General features: G+C 35.2%; 1 protein-coding gene across 2 annotated transcripts in view; it reads right to left on the bottom strand.

The window, feature by feature from the left end:
• Zfpm2 (zinc finger protein, FOG family member 2) overlaps nt 1-20,043 on the bottom strand; it is a 427,487-nt gene that overhangs the window by 133,350 nt on the left and 274,094 nt on the right. For both annotated transcript variants that reach the window (XM_046464949.2, XM_058585675.1), the window contains one exon: nt 14,502-14,613. In XM_046464949.2, the coding sequence (XP_046320905.1) occupies nt 14,502-14,613 (112 nt within the window). The remainder of the gene's footprint in view (nt 1-14,501; nt 14,614-20,043) is intronic.

Genomic DNA, 20,043 nt, shown 5'->3' with positions numbered 1-20,043 from the left:
CTCAGCAAATTTGTTTTTTTTCCTTCTCTTTTTTTCCCCTTTGGCTTTGCAGGAAGGATGACAGAGGCTAGCCTCTTGAGAGTTCCAGGGGTCAAAGGGCCTGTGTTTCCCCTAAATAATTATTTGGCATTTTTGTTTTGCAAAATAACAGTGAATTGATTTAAAGGCATATATACCTGTGACATTTTTACCATGAAAGAAACAGCATGACAATTGAATGTGCCATATAAATTAAGAGGTGTTGGAGAGAAAAGGGAAAACAGCAATAAATGTTCCCGTTAAATAGAATATAGCAGCTTTTCTTTTCTTTTCCATAATGCCATTTGTGGGAATAAGGGAGAGTGAACAGAAACAAAGAAAAAAGTACCAAAAGATAGCACTCAAGCTGCTGCCTATTTATAGACAAAACAGGAAGAACTCTTCAGTGTTCTTATTTCTCCTTTATGATATTCCTATGCTCTTGCTGGGTTTGTTACTTGCTTCTAGCATCCAAATAAATTGATAAGTCTAAGCTAGACAATTACACCACTAGATAGCAAAGTTAACTGTTTCCCACCCAGTGTCCCCTCTGTTAGAATCATGTCAGTAATCACTAGACCTTGTCTTCCTAAACTTAAGAGTATACACAAATCATCTGGGATCTTGTTAAAATGCAGACATAGATTTAGGAGGCCTGAATGGAGCCTGTGGTTTTGAGTTTCTAACAAGCGGGATGCCATACTGGTATTTGGCAGACCACATATGGAGCAGCAAGACATTACTCAAATTTTTAAGAAAGGAGATGATTTAGATCTATACTTACTGTCATCTGAGGTAAACCATAATTTGAACATATCTTGAAAAGTATACAGATTCCCTACCTGGCCTATGGTGGAAATTAAAAATTTCAATGAGTTAAAGTATATGCAATTCTCAAATGCTTCATATGGCTTGCTTTTTAATCATCCTGTTTCATTTCTGCATGTTTGTATACATGATTAGCTTAGTGTATCTTGAGATAGTTAACTTAGAAAATATATTTAAAGCCATAGTGTTGGGAATGTAGTTCAGTGGTAGAGCACCTGCCTAGCATGTGTAAGGCCCTGGTATATCTATGGTTTTTAATTTTTTTAAGCCAAAAAATTAAAAACCATAGATATAATAATGTTACTTGCTAATTTTCTTAAGTTATATTTTATACCTATTTCATCTTACTGATAAAAATGTTTCTTGTCAATAGTACTAGTCAAAATACAAAACTATAAGGACAGTCTCTAAAACTAAACTATTATTTGTCTTAAATGTCCTTCATGATCACTTTATTTGTTTACACAGAGTTAAGATCAATCCATTCCAGATTTAACTGGTGAGAATGTTTGACTGAAAAAACACCGCACTTTAATCTAAAAATCATACTCAAAATATAGTAACATAGCTGACAATTTATCTAAGTCTTTCTTTGCATATTAAAACTAGTTCTAACATTCAGACACTCCAAATTATTATTTACTATTTTATAGACAAACTAACTTTATATCTTTTTTGAGAGAGAGGAGCAGAAATATCATACATGACTTGGTTGATTGAATTCATTATGCAATCTTAAATGCCTTGAAAACATTTAATAAATAACTTTAAAAGGTAAGTTTTCATCCTATGTCTTTGAAATTTCCACTTATTGAAAGCTATTTGGAAAGCAGTCATTATGGAAAATCTTCATCAACAATGGAGATCAAATAGTGAATATAAATACTAGATGTCCAAAGGAAAAACTGGTTTAATGTATTCTTATTTTATTTTAATGAAAGGTAGATAGAACTACATAAATAGAAAGATCTTAGCTATTCATACTTAAATGTATTTCTGCTTCATCCTCTTGGGTGGGATATTCTTGCTTGCAACATCAGTTCACAGACCTCAGACAGACTAATGAGAACATACCTTCTTTAAAGTGCAACTATATGTCATGGCATATAAGATGAATTTTTAAGTTAAAAAATATCCTTTAAAAATGGGATTGACTTATACATAAATAATACAATAAAAAGCTTCCCATTTCAGATCTCAGACTTGACATCTGGTCAACCTTACCCCCAGTGAAGAATGGAGAACAACAGATATAGTTAGTGTTTGACTTTAATGGGGATCCAGAAAGAACTGTCCAGTAATAGTGAGCCAATGTCTTGATATGGATACTGGGCACGAATGTCAAACAAAAGTAATGGTTTAGCCTCATCTTTTGCATCTGGGTAGATTTTAGTTATTGTAGTTCTGTAGCATACCCATCAATTCTATAGCAGATACTCTCATGCTGACAGATGCAGCATAATCTATGCTGTAACAATATGGAGCATTCCAAAGAAGGCCTCTTTTTCTAGGTTCCCTAGTATTATAAAATTCTCAGTAAAGCATGGAACACTTTTCTAGACATGGGGCATTGTGGAACCTGGATTTTCAAATGACTTCTCCACTGGTAATTTCTAGTGTTATATCAGAGTTGACTCTGATGAATGATCAACAGATGAAGTTCTTAAATCATAATTCAAAATTGAATGGATGGATACACTGTGCTGTGTGTGGAGTTATAGATGTGAAAAATGGAGTCACTGCCTCTGAAGTGTTCACCCTTAGCCTGAGACAATGTGTAGCCTGGGGTGGAGCTCCTCCCTCATGGGAAGAGTCAGGAAGAGTTTCAAAGGGTAATAACTAAGTCTTGAATGGTATCTGTTAACAACGGTGAAGGTGATGAGAAGGTTTTTAGGTTACAAAACATGGTGTACAAAGACAAATATGATCAATTAAGGGACAGTGGCATGACTTTAAATAAATGTATATGGTTGGAACATAGAGCATCTGTGGAGGATGAGTGAGAAATGAACATACAAGATGCAGGCTACTTAAAATAATAGATGAGCCAATCTAGGGAAGATGTAAGTGAAAGGAGACTAGAGAACGACAATATTTAAAAGATGGAAAGTAATGAAGAAACATCACTGGTCACCGAGGATGATTTGATCAAGTCCAACAAAATGAAAAATTGGCAACCAGTCGATCACAAAAAATCTGAGAGAATCATTTCAATGGAGTTGTGAAGACAGATGTTGGATAGGAGAGAAGATATTGGAATTGAGGAAATCAAAGGAATGGGTGTAGGAAATTTTGCAGGGCTTTCATAGAAAAACAGGAGAGAGGACTTCCTATTAAACATGGTGAATGAGGTGCATCAATTATTTCTTTTCTTTTTTTTTGGCAGCAAAATTTTATTTATTTTTTAATTTTTTTCCATGTTCTTTTTTTTATTGGTTGTTCACTTATTTCTACCCTTTTCCACTAAAACATCAGTAAAGAAGAAGTAAAGATGATAAAGCAAAGAGACAAGGCAGACGAGGCAATGAAAGTGAACAAAGTATTGGAAGCCAGCAAATGGATGGAGTGATAAATGACAGCAGAACATAAAAAGCTGAAATCCAAGTACATGAAGAGCCGCAGGCCAACAAGAAGCAAGCAGATGTCATCCTATAGTCCTATGCAAAACCCACCAGTTGATGATCCTTGACCACTCATGCTGCTTTTGCACTCAGTTTTTAGTGCCACACCGAAATTATAGCAGGTATCTATATACATCAAGAAAGCTTCAACATTAAATGTGAGAATGGGGAGAAAAAGGACATGAGCAAAACAAAATTTCTTAAACGACTTCCAAATCCTGTCTTCGTAGATAAACAGAATATTATCTATATAAAGATAGCACTATGTTGAAAAAAAAGAACAGAGAACAAGAAAAGCCTCTTATAAATAATAAACAAGAAAATCCTCTTATAAATAATAAACATGATAGTTAAAAATTCAATAACAAAGTTGAGGAGTAGTTTGAGGACATCTTAAAACGTTGAACAAAGTCAAGGAGATAATGTTGAGAATATCATTAAATAACTACCTTAAATTTCCTTCTATATTAAGGAAAAGGTTGCAATCTACTGATTTATATACTCATTCATTAAAAAATAACTATTGAGCACTTACTATATGCCATGCACTATTTAAAAAAAAACAGATGAAATTCCTAGAAGAACACTGATTTTAGGGAAGAGAGATTAACATTAATTGTTTTAAATAAATGATAAGATGCAAATACGAAGATAAATGAGAGAGAAGCTATGATGGATTGAATATCTGAGTTCTCCCCAATTTCATATGTTGAAACCCTAATTCCCAATGTGATGGTATGAGGAGGTGAGATCTTTGGGAGGTGATTAAACCATGAGATAAGAGCACTCAGGATGTGATTAGTGTCCTTATCAGAAGAGACACAAGTTACCTTTCTTTCTCTCTCTCTTTTCTTTTCTTCTTCTTCTTCTTCTTTTTTTTTTTTTTGGAAAATGCCTACCACATTCTTTTTCTCCCTCTTTTGAAGGAAAATTTGCACATCATTTAAATTTTTTTTAATTTGTTTTCATTAGTTATACATGAAAGTAGAATGCATTTATGCACTTTGTGAGCATACAACAAAAGGTTGCTATCTACAAACCAAGAAGATCCTCACTAGACCCTGAAACTGCCTGCACTTTGATATTGGACTTCCTACCCTCGATGTATTTGCTATTTAAGCCACCCAGTCCATTTTATTTTGTTACAGCATTCCCAGTTGACTAACACGGGAGAAAGTGTGATAGAGGGAGAATATTGAGAATATGTCAGACAATTTAGTTAGATCTGGGAAAGCAACATCTAGGTGGAGTGTTCTGAATGAAGTCAGAAAGGGAACAATGTGGGATGCAGTATAAAGCAAACACTATGAGACAGGCTATTGGACTGGAGTAGATTGGAGTAGGTGGAGTGAGCAGCTGAAGCCCACTGAGGTACCCAGGGGCAGATCCTGTAGGGCCTTTGGGCCAAGGTAAATTAAAACTTTGTAGTTTTAATTCAGAGGCTGACAAGCTTTTTCTGTAGAGGGCCAAATAATATTTTAGGTCTTGCAGGCTAGATGCTCTGTTATAAATATTCAACTCTGATGTTACAGTGTAGGTATAGACAATTGTAAAAAAAAAAAAAAAAAAAAAAAGAATTGGTGTGACTGTGTTCCAAAAAAACTTTATTTACAAAAACAGGTAATGCTCCAGATTTGGCTTTGTGCACTGTATCAATACTAATACTCTAATTTTGATGGAAAGTCATTGGAAGGTTTTATGTGATGCTAGGTTTCCATTTTCTCTGTGAATCAAGAAGCATCTTCCATTGTCTACTGGGTGACTTAATGTATTTGGAGACAGGAATCTAAAATTATCACCTTGAATAGAAAAAATAAATCTGTACTGCCAGCCTGCATCCACTGAAGACTTCTATTCAGCTTGTGTTCAAATGTAAGATACAAGTAGCCAGCACTGTTTTTGTTTTTTGTTTTTTGTTTTGTTAGTGGTGTTGGTTTGTTTGCTTTATTTTGACTGCATATGTACATGGAACTCATTGTGGATCAGATGCTATTTTGAATATGTTACAAATGGTAACTTGTGTAACTTCTGCTTCTTGGGTGGAGCCACAAGTGGAGAGTTGGATCGAACAGGACAGGGTATTGCCAGGCTGATAGAGGCTAGAAAGAGAAGAGTGTAAAGAGATGCAGGAGACTGATCAGAATGATGAACCCATGGGATCCAAATAAGGAACCTATAAGCTGGAACAGGAGGGACTGACAGACAAAAAAAATGGTGGTGGTTGGGGGTGTAGAATGTAGGTTCACTTGGTGTTGAAAAATTGTGTGATTAGGTAATGATTTGACTAAGGAGGATGATTCATTATTATTATATAGAAGGGTGTAGCTACCAACATTATTTTCTCGACAGATAAGGCTTGCTTTTTTTTTTATTAGTATATAGATAATAAGTCCAGGGTTTGACACAATCATCTTACTTAAATCTCAATTGCATCACATGTACCGGAGAACTGTGGGTGGCTGTCCACTGCCTCCCTGAGCAGATCTTTTGACTGAGAACTCAAGTGCGTGCTCTAGAAGCTCTAGATGGTCTGAGGACTGAGGTTGTGGCTCAGTGCTGGAGGGCTTGCCTAGCATATGCAAGGCCCTGGGTTCCATTCTATTACTTAAAAATAGAAAGGAAGAAACTTTTGGAGATCTGTCCCTCCCTGATTTCATTTGAAAATCCTCTGCTCCTACTTAACTGTTATGATGCTCTCATGATCACATTGTATGCATCACAAACTATGAGCTTGTTGGCACACAATTTGAACCCCTGAAATCCTTTCACCTCCTATCTGAGACTGATACTGAATTTTCAATATCCACCCCAAATTCCATATCCTCTGTGAATCTTCCCTCCACCACATGCTGCTGAACTCACTCATATGCACCCTTCAGCAACAAACCTCTTTCAATAAGCTCCTTAGGCCTGGGAGTGTGGATATGCATTTGTATTCCACATGAGAATTAGCCATATTGTGTAAAGGACATGTGCTCAATAACTTGCATTTTATTTGGAAAATTATCTTAATGAAAAAAAATTGGACATTCATAAAGATATTAAAGAAAACGTGTTATATTATCAGGAAACAAATTTTGTAGGTAAGGCAAAGATTTCTTTGTTTCCTAGTTTGTGCTGTATAAAAGGGAGAGTAAATCTGGAGTAAAGACAAAGCCATAATTTTCCCTTGTAAATATTTTTCTTAAATTGCATGAGGAAAATAATCAAAGTGAAGAAAGTTGTGTTAAAAGGATACAGAGCTGAGGGTGTTTGCCCAGTGGGAAATACTTGAATTTTTAAGGCCATGGGATTGATTCCCCCTACCATAAACACAAAAAGAATATAAAAATTTCCCCAAATCTTGGCACCTTTACAGAAGTACTTTAGTAATTTTATGCTATTTCCTTCCACCATGTTTCTCTGTGCATACAACTTTATCTTATAATCATACGAGACACAAAACCACACATTTTTCTTTTTTTCCCATATAGAATTAAAATAAAATAGTCTCTTTCATGAAATAGGGTGTATAAAAAAACTATTTACAGTATATTACTCTGAAAAAAATTTACTCTGAGGAATTGTCCCTCATTTTAGCTGACAAAGATACTTTTGGGGGTAGCTTTCAAGATTAGCATCTCTTTGAATGACAAGCTAACATCCCTGAGTGATAGTGACTCACCTCTCAAAAGACCCTGCTCTTCATTTCTCATTTTTATACTTATAAAACTGATATATTCTTAGTTCTTATCATTCACCAACGTTCTGACGGGGTTTTTTACCCCTAAGAGACTGAAGCTCCATTCATGCCGGAACCCAGGGTGGTTTAGGATATTTTTACACTAAGACATGATAGCTCATCTAATCCACTAAGGTAATTAATGATATTACCATGCAGGCTGTTTACCAATATCTTCTTTAGACAACTCACAGGAATGTTCATACAAAAACAGTTGTTTTTTAAATCACACCATATAGAATGTATTAATAATGACTAAGTACATTAAATTATTCAGTACAACCAGACCCAGGTTGCAATGACATCAGTAATCATTAACATAACTATGAAAGCAGCAAATACATAGTAAGAAATGCAAATAACGGAAGGCCCAATATTTGCTGGAGTTGTGTCATTCTGCAATTTGCCAGCAGACGGTTCTATTGACAATAAGGGTGTCACTAGTGGGGTCACTTGTCTTGACCTTACCAGCCCTTTTGAAATAACAATTTGAATCAAAACTGTGGTTTTTCTAAAGCAGACATTTCTACAATCACTGATTCCTAGAACAGGCATAATAAATTGCTCACTCCTCCAAATATATTTCTTATTCTAATACAACATAACTAGGAAAAAAAAAACTCAGATGCTCACGAAACAAGTTGGGTTTTCGGCATTGCGTTATCCTGTGGAGCTCTGCAATCAATTACTGTTATACCACCATCATTAATAATTTTCTTAATGAAAATGATTCTGTTGATCTCCGTTGTATTTTAATTATCAGAGTTAAGCATAATTACACTGTAGCTCTGAGCTGGCATGTGGACTCCTTTAGGGCGCAATTTTGTTTTAACACACTGATAATGTAATTTTACATTGTGTCAGTTTGTTTGGTTATTATCCAGTTGTACAATTCCACTGTATTCCTGATAACAGATAATAACCTTAGTACCTCCTATATCCTGAAGTCATTTAAAAAGCAATATTGGAATTCTGAGACTAGCTAACTTAATCGTCTTATGATTTTATAATTCCCACTGCTAAATATTTTGTTCAGGCACTAGCCCTTTTTTAAGAACACTGTAAAACTAGACAATAGTTACATATTTTCTATGAATTTATTCAATAGTTAAATATATGCTTAAAATATAAACATGTTTTTTTTTTTACTTTTAAATTCATTCCTTTTTTATATAATATTAGACTTTCTAGGTAAAGTGAAACATTAACTTGAATTCTACTTTTAAAATTGGCTGCCACTTTAGGCAAGGCTGTTTCAAAATTCTAGTAACATACAATAGATTCTCTTTTAAGGTGGAGCATGATGCAGAGTTTTGCAAAGGTCCTTAAAATGAAAGATCTTTGTTTTGAAAACTTGATCAATTTAGACAGTCTGCAGAAAGTTACTCACACAAGCTAGATCATATTAGAATTTCTGTCATTATTTCAACACTGTCTAGTATAGGGCCTTGAACATAGAGGACAATCAATGAGGGGTTAAATTAATTAATTGCATAGTTAAATTGGTGTGAACAAGTAAAATCAAAATTTCAAAGATGTTTTAAAATGATTTTGAGATTAGTGTTCAGTTTTCTACATGATTTTAAATTTCTTGGTTATAAAAGCAAAAACATAATTACCATAAAGTTTCACTATCACTATTGTTTTAGTTCTTGAAGACATTCTCTTTAAAGCCAAACCAAAGAATGAGGGAAAAAAATCACTCAGAAACATGTGTGCAAATTTGCAAAGAAAAGTAATAACATATAACCTGGTTAATGGCATCTTCAAAACTCTGCTGATTTCATAACTGGGAATTATAGAAGAGGCTCAAGACTGAATCCCAACTTCATCACCTATGAGTTATATATCCTAGAATTCCTAGAATTTATTTATTCTAAGCCTCAGTTTCTCCATCTGAAAATAGTGATGCTAATATCATGAATTGGTTGTAATTGTAAATAAAAATGTATGGAAAGTGATTAGAAGAGTGCCCCAAATAGAATTAAGTTCAATAAATGGTAACTGTTATAATCAGTATCAATATTATCATAATTGTCATCTTTACACTAATATTTTATGTAAGATTTCATTAAAAATAAAAACAACATGTAACTAGTGATTTTCTTGAGCGTTGGCTTTGGACCTCTGATTCTGTGACACATTGTTGCAGATACATGTAGGTTCAAAGTGACTTTGAGTGACACCTATGGAACTCTTCAGTCGAAGTCCGGCATCAAGTAATCATGTTTTCTTGCACACTTGCATAATGTCAATGTAGAGGCCTATTTCATTTTTTCTAAGCACATATTGTTTTGTGATCACAAGGACAAAATTGGCTGAATGTAAAGTAATCATATTATTTACGGTAATATATGCAGGCATGTATATAGGTGCTTCTTCAAAAAAATTCTGCAAGGTAGCCAATGGCTGTTTGTTTTCACAGCTAAGAAAACCCCTATATAGAGAGGGTAGGGGATTCTTCCAAGGTCACACATAGTAGGCAGGTTTTTACAAGGATGCTGTGCTTCACACAATAAGGAAATCTTCTGTGGTGAAGGTTGGGAGAGAGGACTGGCTGATAGTTTTTTTTTTTTTTTTTTCATTCTTTTGATTGACAGTGTTTATCCTCTTAATGTGGAAACCTGGAGAATGTGGCTACTTTGAAATGACAACCGAATGAAAAAACGATCTAATGATATTAGTGAAATGAACTTGGTTAACAAAGCTGCGTGGAAGATGCTAATGGTTGAGTTTTGGATACTCAAAAACATAAAACTCTAATCTGTTTTCATACATAAAAAACACCATACTTTGCAAACCCTGGAAAATAAAGAACAGAAGAGCATAGAGTAAAGAAAAGGAGTAGACAGGCAATGCTCTCCAGACCTATTTTTTAGGAGCGAGTGGGCAGGCCCTTGCCCATCTTCTCCTCTAGCACAGCTCTCCGTAACTCAGCCTGGGCTTTTTAGTATGCTTCCAATGGAGATAAGTGAATTAGAATTATCTGGAGTCTGTTAAGAATAATGGCAAAAACCAGATGACCTAACAAGTCTGGTCCTTCAATGTCTGCATGGCCTAATTGCTTTCTGAAATGACTAGGGATAGTTGAGGCAGGAAAAAAAATACATCAGATTAAAATGCTAATGCCAAATACTATACTAAAAAAGAGAAAAAAACTTTGATAAAACTAGTTGATAGCAGACTGTCAAATAACTCTAAGTGATAGAATATAATTTTGTAATAATTATTTGATGGACACCTAGGAAATGAAAGCTTTATGGTTATATTTAATTTTGCTACTAGTCTACATTGGGTAATAATTTAGGAAGCAACTGTGCCTCTTAAATGGTAATAGTTACACATTTGCTTGTGTAAATACTATAGAAAATACTATAAGAAAATCTCAGTTAAGACATTTGTATGAAATGCTACACAAATGCAATTTATATTGTTTTTAAATAGTTACTAATATGCTCTCACCAGCCAAGAACTATAATAAGGATTTTGGGATAGGGCTCAATAAGTACTATTTTTTAGCAAGAAAAAAATTAAGAAACACAGTTATAGTGTGAGGAATTTATCTTCCATCCTCAGTGAATACACCTAGGACATTAGGAATGATGTGTTATATCCAGTGATGTGGATTTTAGGCCATCAAATAACCACTTGTTTGTGGCAGCAGCTCCTTGGTTTCATTTAAGGAATTACTTGCTCATCTCAGTGGCTCATGTGGAGTTAATGCTACTCTTAGTCTCCAAGGAAGACTTTGTTCTGCTTAGTGAGAGTCATAGTGATTATTTAAGGACTCGTATGTCAGGTGCCTCAATCAAAACCACAGTACTTTCTTTTTACTAAAGTTACTGTGCTACTGGAGTAAGTCTGGAGCTTGCCACAACCACAGAACAAGTCTGAGAACAATGCCTACAAAAAAGGGAACAAAAAGAAAATAGAGAGAGACTATCTGGGAGCAAAGTTGGAGCAACTGGACTCAGCTATTCCTGGAGTCCAGAATATCCCCCGAATTTCAGTTATCGGAGCTAATGAATCCCTCTACCCCCAACACACACACACACACACACACACACACACACACACACTTACTATGGTCCAAGCCAATTTCAGCTGAATATCTATTATTTGAAAACAAAGTAGTTTCAAGTAATAACATATATTATGAAAATGCCTCTCCCATTACAGATGTTCAAGTTGATGAAAGACTGTTAAAATGTAAAGTGTCAGACCTTTCTATACCTCAGACACTTTTGCTTCAAGGAGGTATATTGTATGTGCAGCCTGCAGAGACAGAAAATTCCAGGGCTTCTGGAGACCTGGTCAAGGAAGGAGTGTTTCCTGAGGTCCTATTTTCCATGACCCAGATGATCCCTAAGACAATCCAAGGATATTATGGCATTCACAGAACTGTGGATACACTCTGAGTAGGCTGTCCCCTCCCTCTAAGGAACATCTGACTACTACAGATTATCTTCAGAAAGGATATCAAAGTATAGTCTGTGTCAGTATTTTCAGGATTCTGTTATTGAGAGCAGCACTAGTGCCAGTGGAAATGTCCATTGGGAAGATAAATAGAAATATATGGTCAAATACTTAGTTTCTGCTTATGATAAGACTTCTTAAGGCAATAACACCAACATGCATTCTGAATTTTCAAAAGGGACCGTGATAGTCAATATTTGGTCATGGGGATCTTTTGAATCTTAGGGTTCCACAAAATACTTTTGTAAAGTATCATACTTCATACATACTCTTTGTAATTTTTAGGCATAAAGACCTGAGTTGTTTGAGGGAATATATTCATCATTTAACAGTGGCAAAAAGAAAGGCAGAGTCACATAGTTCAGAGAACACAGGTCTTGGAGTTTTCATGTCCTAGATTTGAATTTGGCTCCATTATTAGCTCTCCATGACCTCAGTTATACTACCTCTCATCACATGTGTAAAATGAGAAAAAGGATGTACCTCACTTGGCTGTTTTAAGGTTCTATGCACAGAGAACATACTCTAGTATGTACAACTCAGACCTTAAGACAACACTTACTAACTAGTCTTGTACATTGATAATCACCTCATTTACCATGGTAAATTATCTCCCCGGCTAATTATTTAATTCATCTTTTAAAAAATGGGGCAGTATGTGAATCATCTCATACAAGATATTAAATGAGGACTGAAGGAAATAATACATATGTAGTAGCCATTGCAATTCTGGTATCTAAACTACAATGCTAACTGTTCGTGGAAGTTGAACAATGTCAAATAACCCTTTGTAGGTTAACAAACTACTGGATGTCAGCAATTAATATGGTTCATCACTATTAGATGAAGTGTCTATTATAGTGTCTGGCAACCACTTTGGTTATCTCATCAACCAATAAATATTTATTTCATGCTGTTCTTGTGTAGGCAGCATGCCAGACCAGAGGTAGAAATTGAGTAAAACAGAATCCATGCTCTCAGTAAGTAGACAGTAGATGGGAAAGAAAGCCAATCATAACTAACATTTTTGTTTTACTTCTCTTTTCCAATGATAATAACACAAAGCAAAGAAGAGGAATGAGACAAGTATACACCATTTGGTCTAGGAACATAAAGCAGAATGTTTCAGGTATGCTTAATAAATGACGATTATCAATATAAAAGACTAGTATAGGTGAACTCCCTGCATGCTTTGTGAGTTAACTGATTGATTAATTAATAAGAATCTATAAATTACCCCCAAATGATTTATTGACAAAAGGCTTCAGGGATAGTCAATCAGAATATAAAGACACAAACATGTTCAAGATAAAGTACTACACTGAATGTGGGATTATAATTATATTACATAACAATTATGTTTTCTGAAAGAATTCCTGATTTTAAAAGGCAATAGATTTGGATCACAACAAGGGAATAGCTATTGTCATGACTTCTTCATACTATATTGTCATAATGTAGAAAAGATATCATACAACAGAAATCTGTCCCTAACAGTCATACATTCTAATGTACTTTTTGTATCCTAGTTGTGGATATTGGTAAACTGATTCACTATGCTATTCCCTTCCACTTTGATAGACTGTATTGACATATCCTGGGAAAATCTTACTTCCCTTTTAGCTTAAAGCTCCTATCAGAATACCACAGGTATTTCAGGTTAGGAAATTGTAGGTATAGGACCAGCAATTATAGAAGGAAAAGGAATATAATCAGATCCTGGTGTGCAGATTGTTTTTTTTAGCTTGCAAATTCCCTCTTTCCGGTGTTTCAACTTTCAAAGGCTTATGGTAGTTTAGAGGCAATCCTCTTATAAGTGCACAAATTGTAATGATTACAGGAACAAGTTGTAATTGTTTCTAGCAAGTTTTTAAGAGTCTTTGATGTTATGATTAGTGTTTTATATGTTAATATATTGATAGGGGTGCTTATTTGCTTGTTCCCTTGTATGCTTTTGTGGTTTCTAGGTTCAATGTGCAAATAAATCTTTGATCTCAGTAGGTCTATTTGGTTAAAAAAAGAAAGCTGAAAGAAATTAAACATGAGAAGCACAAGGTTTTGCAATATTTACGAAGTGAGATTAGGGATTTTGCTGTTAAAGTACAGAGCGAGGGCCATAACTTAAAGGTGGGGGAAAAAAAAAGCCCCCCAAACCACAACACACATGATGATGGTCCTGTCCTATGGAGAATCAGTCTCATGATGTGTCATCACCCAGCTGCGGCTCTTTTGTAGCCAGGATATAGCTACGTGTCCTAGTCAAGGTTGATGTCACACTGAGCAAATCAAAGGCAACACTCTGCAAGCCATCCGCCTCCTCTTGCCCGTTTGCCTCCTGCCCTTCAGAAATCACCATGGGGAAGAATTCACTCATTGCAAAGGTTTCATTTCCAGCTATCCTCTCATCATGCATGACTTCCAGAAACTGTCTGGAATGCAGTGCCTCCTGGAGCATGCACCTTGACATGAATTGCTGAAATTCAAAAGGAATTTACTTTTTGATAGATAATGCTAAGAGAGAAATCTGGGGTTTCATCAAACCCGGCTGTCTATAAAACCAACGGTGAGGGAAGGGCATCAGTAAACCCACTCCAATATGGAGTAAAGAAACGTGTACGGCACTAAGTAATTAAAGGTGTGACACTTGATGTTGTATATATTAAAAAAACACAACCAGAATGTTTTATTGAAAATACAGGTTAGGGAGATTCAGAAAAGAAAAAGGAAAAGAGAGAATCAAATTATACTTTGCACACCCATCCCAGCTCTTCTGGTACTCTTTTTAGGGTTCAGGTTTCAGTACTTCCAAAGACAGAGGAAAATGATCCTGCATTTACCTTTGCTGTACACAATGCAGTTGTTTTTGTTGTCTTCCACTCCTTGCCAAGTCACATCCAGCAGCCACTTGGGACCAGCTGTCAGCACCATTGGGACCTGAGCCTTTGTCTTCTGTAGAAAGAATGATAACAAACAGATGCCATTTGCTTTCATTGATTAAAAACTTGAATAATTGTACTAATCATTTTATTTTTACAAACAACTAAATCTCCCAAACCATAATCCAAGTCCTTATTCCCCTGTCTTGTGGTATCTGTTTAAGACGACAGAAGCTGTAAGGCTTTACTGCTCTCACTAATAGGAATGGTAGAATTATTATCAAGGATTTTTTCCCCCCCTAAATGATACTGGATCAGATCTCCAAGATTAGACAGATCTCTTGTGGCTTTGAATTATAAAGAGAATGCAGATGACTTTCATTGCAAAGAGCAGAGTGTTTAGAAGTGAACTTTAGACACATTGTACTTTACTATCAACAGGATCTCACTATTTCCTGAAACAGACAGGAAAGAATTTAAAGAATCAGGATCCATTTCAAAGCTCTATCCTGAGCAACATTTATATTAGAGTGGGGACTTACTCAGAATGTATAATGAAACCCACATAACCCCCTTTGCTAAGTGTAGATAGGTAGTCTGACTGTAACGGAAATAATAATAATGCTAATGATTCCCCATACATTGTCTCCAGAAAGACTATAAAAGAGGAACGTGAATAAATTCAAATGCAGAGCAACTAAAGCATGACATCCCTGCTCTGAGAGGCACAGAAGCAGGGAGAAGTGTTATCCTTCTAACAAAATAGATTCAGGGTATATTTAAAATATGAAGCTCAAAGGGTTCAGCATATTTGGCTGTTTGGCACCTACATTCTTTATCTTTCAATCTCTATTGATAAACTTACATGGCAGGAACTAAACGGGGAGGAAATAAGTAAGCCTTAGCAACACTGTGTTTCCCGATGAGTCACAGTGAACTGGCATTCCGACTTTTATCATTTGCCAGCCCATGTTCTGTATATCAAATATCATGAAACCACAACACTGAGTACAATACAAGGGTCTCAAGGTAATATTTGAACTGAATTTTCATCCAGATATGATACTGCTAAAGAGATCTCAGCCCATTCTGGAATGCTTCCTACAAGTTACGTGCTATCACAAATTCCCCCAATTGGCATTATTGAGTATTCACTTGAGGAGTTCTGCCTACTCTGGTGATTTCAAATCTCTCAGGAACCTGGAAAACCCATTTCATCTGCCTCAGTATATCATGATAGTACATGATATATTGATCCATTAATTGCAAAGTCATATTAAAAACTATATATATATATATATATATATATATATATAAAAAAAACAAACACTGACCAATTTCTTGAAGTAGCCGTTATGTTACAAAAACTAACAACTACAAAAATATTTTTAAGTAATAAAAAATTTCAAAGTAAATCATGATGGATAAATATAAAAAGAAGTCTGGAAAAATATTTTATAAGTTACATCAGAAGAGACAGGAAACCAGATAAAATATAAAAATTCTAGCACACTAATTAGTATTCATATTTTGATTCATTTAAGAGTCTTAATTTTTCAACTACTACCTCAATGGTTGGCAAGAATAAACCATGAAAAAGTTATCTGAACGTCCTCTAAGAAAAACGTTATTTTATATTGTATATATACGTATATATAGCAAAAAATGTTATCCCTATTGTTATCAGTCTGAATAACCACTATTAATTATTTCTGTTTTCAAAGGATAATAAAAGGAGAAAATAAGATTGTTCAATTTGAAATGATAATGCCCTATATCCAACCAAATATGCGGTTTATCATTTGATGAGGTTTTTTTTTTTTTGCTTTTACACCAGGTCAATAGATACATCTATAGATCGGGCCCAGGAAGTCTCCAGGTGTTAAGAAGAACAAGTCTGCCATTTTTGATAAAAGGGTTCTTAGTGGTCTCACTTTTACCATCCATTCTCTTCTGATTTTAATTGAGAGATCAAAACAGACATGGACCGATTCTCTTATTTCATGCCAAATAATTATTTTACATTATTCAATATTTTCATTCTATAGTCCTCGATGCCATGTGAAGTTTCACACAGTAAATCAGTTTTTTAATTTTCCACGAATAATATGAAAAATAGATTAAATCAGTTGATTAGCCAATACCTTTCTATTCTATTCATTTCACCAATCAACAAGTGCAGTTCTGTTCTCAGTGTTAGGAGTATGAGCAAATCTTGTTTAGTTAAGGATATAGATAAATACTTTTTAAAGTTTAATATAATGTGAAAAGTAGCATGTAGGAAGGACTAAGGCATGTGTAAACTGTGGGTCAATGAACAGCACGGGAGAAACTCGTGTCCTGTGGAGTCCCAGGAGTTTTCATAGAGGAGGTTATTTTAAAGGATTTGGGCAAGATTTTAAAGGATAAACAGGAAGAATTTACAGTTGTTGGAGGGAGCCTGGGCAAAGACCAAGCAGTATACAAGAAAGTGGAGCATCCACAAAATAGTAAGTAGTTCTGGTATTCTATACCCTTATAAAATCTTCAGAACTTTTCTTGATATGTAGAAAGTACTAGGAAGGTATTATAAATGCAGTTCATAAAAGCATGTATGTCTGGGAGGGCAGATGTGAGAGAGATCTCAAGGACCTTTATGCAGTAGGCAAAACCTCCTGTGATAATTCTGTAGGCAGAAGGAAGCTAATGAAGATTTTTAAAGCAGGAATAAGGGTGATCCTATTTATGCTCCTTGTGCAGGCATTTTGTTCAGCATGTCTTTTCTTACCCGGTCCTCATATGTATTTTTTCAGACAAAGACAGTGCAACGGAATGATTAAATAATGTCCTTTAGATCAAATAGCTGGTAGAAGCACCAATATCTACATCAAGCTGTGTCTAAACACTATCACTGCTATGGAAAACAACCATCCTGATGTTCTGGGATGGAGAAGTGTCCTGGGAGACTGTATGTTGCATGCTAAATCTGAAAAATCCTAGGCAAACCTGGGTGAGGTATTCACCTCTACTCCTAATCCACTGCAACAATATTAGTGATTTACATCTATTGAGCACTTGCTGTATGTTAGCTGTTAAGTGGCCCTGGGTTCAATCCCTGGTACACATAAAATTACTTCGCCTGAATGATCTTCATTGACTTTTAGTACTCTAGGAGTAAGTAATTTTCTTCACTTTGTCCGTAACCAGGTAAAGTGTAAAAGAAAGTTGATTTTGTCACTGAAATAAAAATAATTGACTTATATCTTTCTTTAATGTTAGGAATTATATTTAAAACATTGGCAAATATTATTCCTGGGCACAGGTAGAATCTGATTTATTAAGAAATTGTATTGAAGGGTAACCAATTTCATTTACTCCAAACCAGTAAGGTAGAAGCAAAAATGTAGCAAAGTCTTGCTGAAAGCTATACCCAAGCTATAAAGTAAATAATAAGTAGATAAAAAAATCTCAAGGGACCAGTTATTATGGTCTTGAGGAGGTAAGTCAATTTCTTTCTGAAGAAGTCAACTTTTGTAGAGATTGACTGCCTCCAAAGAAGATTACCAATTGTGAGAAGGAGGGAGTTAGCTAGGATTATACGAAATCTACGCTACAGAAAAATCCATGAATGGAAAATAACAATATCCACATTGATCATTAGGTTCATTTTCCCATGTCTCTCTCTCATGTAAGCATTTGTAAGAAAATTCTAGAATGTTAAGAGCTAGAAGCAACTTTAAAGTTCCTTGAGCTTAATTCCCTGATTTCATAAATGCAGACAAGGTAAGGTGAATATGTTCATCTATCACCCCACAAAGGGTGCAACGAGCACACATCTTGGGAAAGGCTGGCAGACATAAGAGGTATGGTAGGCAGGCAATGGTCCCCAAATGATAGCCTTCGCTAAATCTCTGCAACCTGCAAATAGGTTGCCTTCTTTGGCAAAAGAGATTTTAAAGATGTAATTAAGGTTTTAGGATCATGAGATTCTGATAATATTCTAGATTATTTAGTTGTAGCCAATGTATTCACGTGAGTCTGTGAAGGTGAAGAAGAAAGGCAAAAGAGTAAATGAAATTTGATGTGGGAAGGATTCCACCTGCCCTTGCTGCTTTTTAAGATGGGTGATGAAGGTCACGAACTAAGGAAAGTGGTAGGATCTTAGAAAAGGAGAATAGCCTTCAGTTTACAGGAAGCCAGAAAGCAGGGACTTCAGCTTCAAGACCTTAAAGCATTCAATTTTTCCAAGTGCCAATGAGCAGGAAATGGATTCTTCCCAAGAAATTCCAGAAAGGAACATATCTGACCTTGATTTTATTCTGGTGAGACCCATACTAGATTTTTGATCTACAGAACTGGATGATAATAAACCTGTGTTGTTTTAAGCCCCTGTTTATGATAGTTTGTTGTTGTAGCAATAGAAAACTAATACAAAAGTGTTCAGATTTATTGACTTATTGTTAAAAAATTAAATATCTAAATCCTCATTGCCATTCCATAAATATTAATCATTTATATGTCATTAGCTATTTTTAGTGTTATTACTTTAAATCTTTTTTAAAAAGAATTTTTTTTTTAACTTGGGATTGAACCAAAGGTGCTAACCATAGTGCTATATCCTTATCCCTTTTTATTTTATTGAGACAAGGACTCACTAAGTTGCCCAGACTGGCCTTGAATTTACAATCCTCCTGCCTCAGTCACTTATAATAGCTGGAATTACAAGGTTGATGGAGGCCACAAATCAATGGATGTAGTAAGGTCTTAGAAAGTGAGAATAGTGTTGGTTCTTTGCTGTGAAGTAGGAGAAAATACCTGGTGGTGACAGTAAAAATTCTTGCTTCTACAATCCAGTATATAAAACACTTGTGGAATAATCACCATTGACTTCACAGTTGAGAAATAAGATAAGGACACCACAGCCAGTTGATCCTTGATTCATGCTCCCAGTTGGCTCTATAATCTGAAAATCATCTAAATTTCAGAATTTCAGAAAGTACATCTGCAAAATGAGGATAACAACCTCCACCAAACACTGTTCTATAAACCTGTGCCATGCTTGGCATCTATTAATGCACATCAAATTTTTACTGAATAAACTAAAGCAAAAGTCAAAGGTATTTGTTGAATCCCCACGGCTACTCAGACATGGGTAGTGTTTCTAGTGATTAGCAAAGAGGACAAAAATGCTTCATTATCCAGTTTAAAAGTTGTGATAGCCCTTAGCATTATTAATCACTTATTTTCTTCTGGGTGTTTTTAGGGTCTCTTTTAAAGTCAGGTGTGACTACGTGACTTTACTTGACCAATTGAGTAAAAAGTAACTCATGTCATTTCCACAGTATCTATAGGAGCCTTGAGATGACACAACACCATGCTCAAGTGAGTGTGGATGCATACCGGAGGTGTAAGCCCTGATGACAATGGTCATGTAGCATCAGAAAGAAAAAAAAATGTCTTTAGAATATAAAAAGCTGTGCACTTAAGGTTGCCTGCATCAACAAAACCTTTTTTTTAAATCCTT

The sequence above is a fragment of the Marmota monax genome, unplaced genomic scaffold, assembly GCF_021218885.2.
Source record: "Marmota monax isolate L192 unplaced genomic scaffold, Marmota_monax_Labrador192_F-V1.1 WCK01_AAM20220418_F8-fsc00003, whole genome shotgun sequence".
Taxonomy (NCBI): Eukaryota; Metazoa; Chordata; class Mammalia; order Rodentia; family Sciuridae; genus Marmota; species Marmota monax.
Note: the sequence above shows the minus strand (reverse complement) of the source record. Positions and strands in the feature narration are given on the sequence as shown.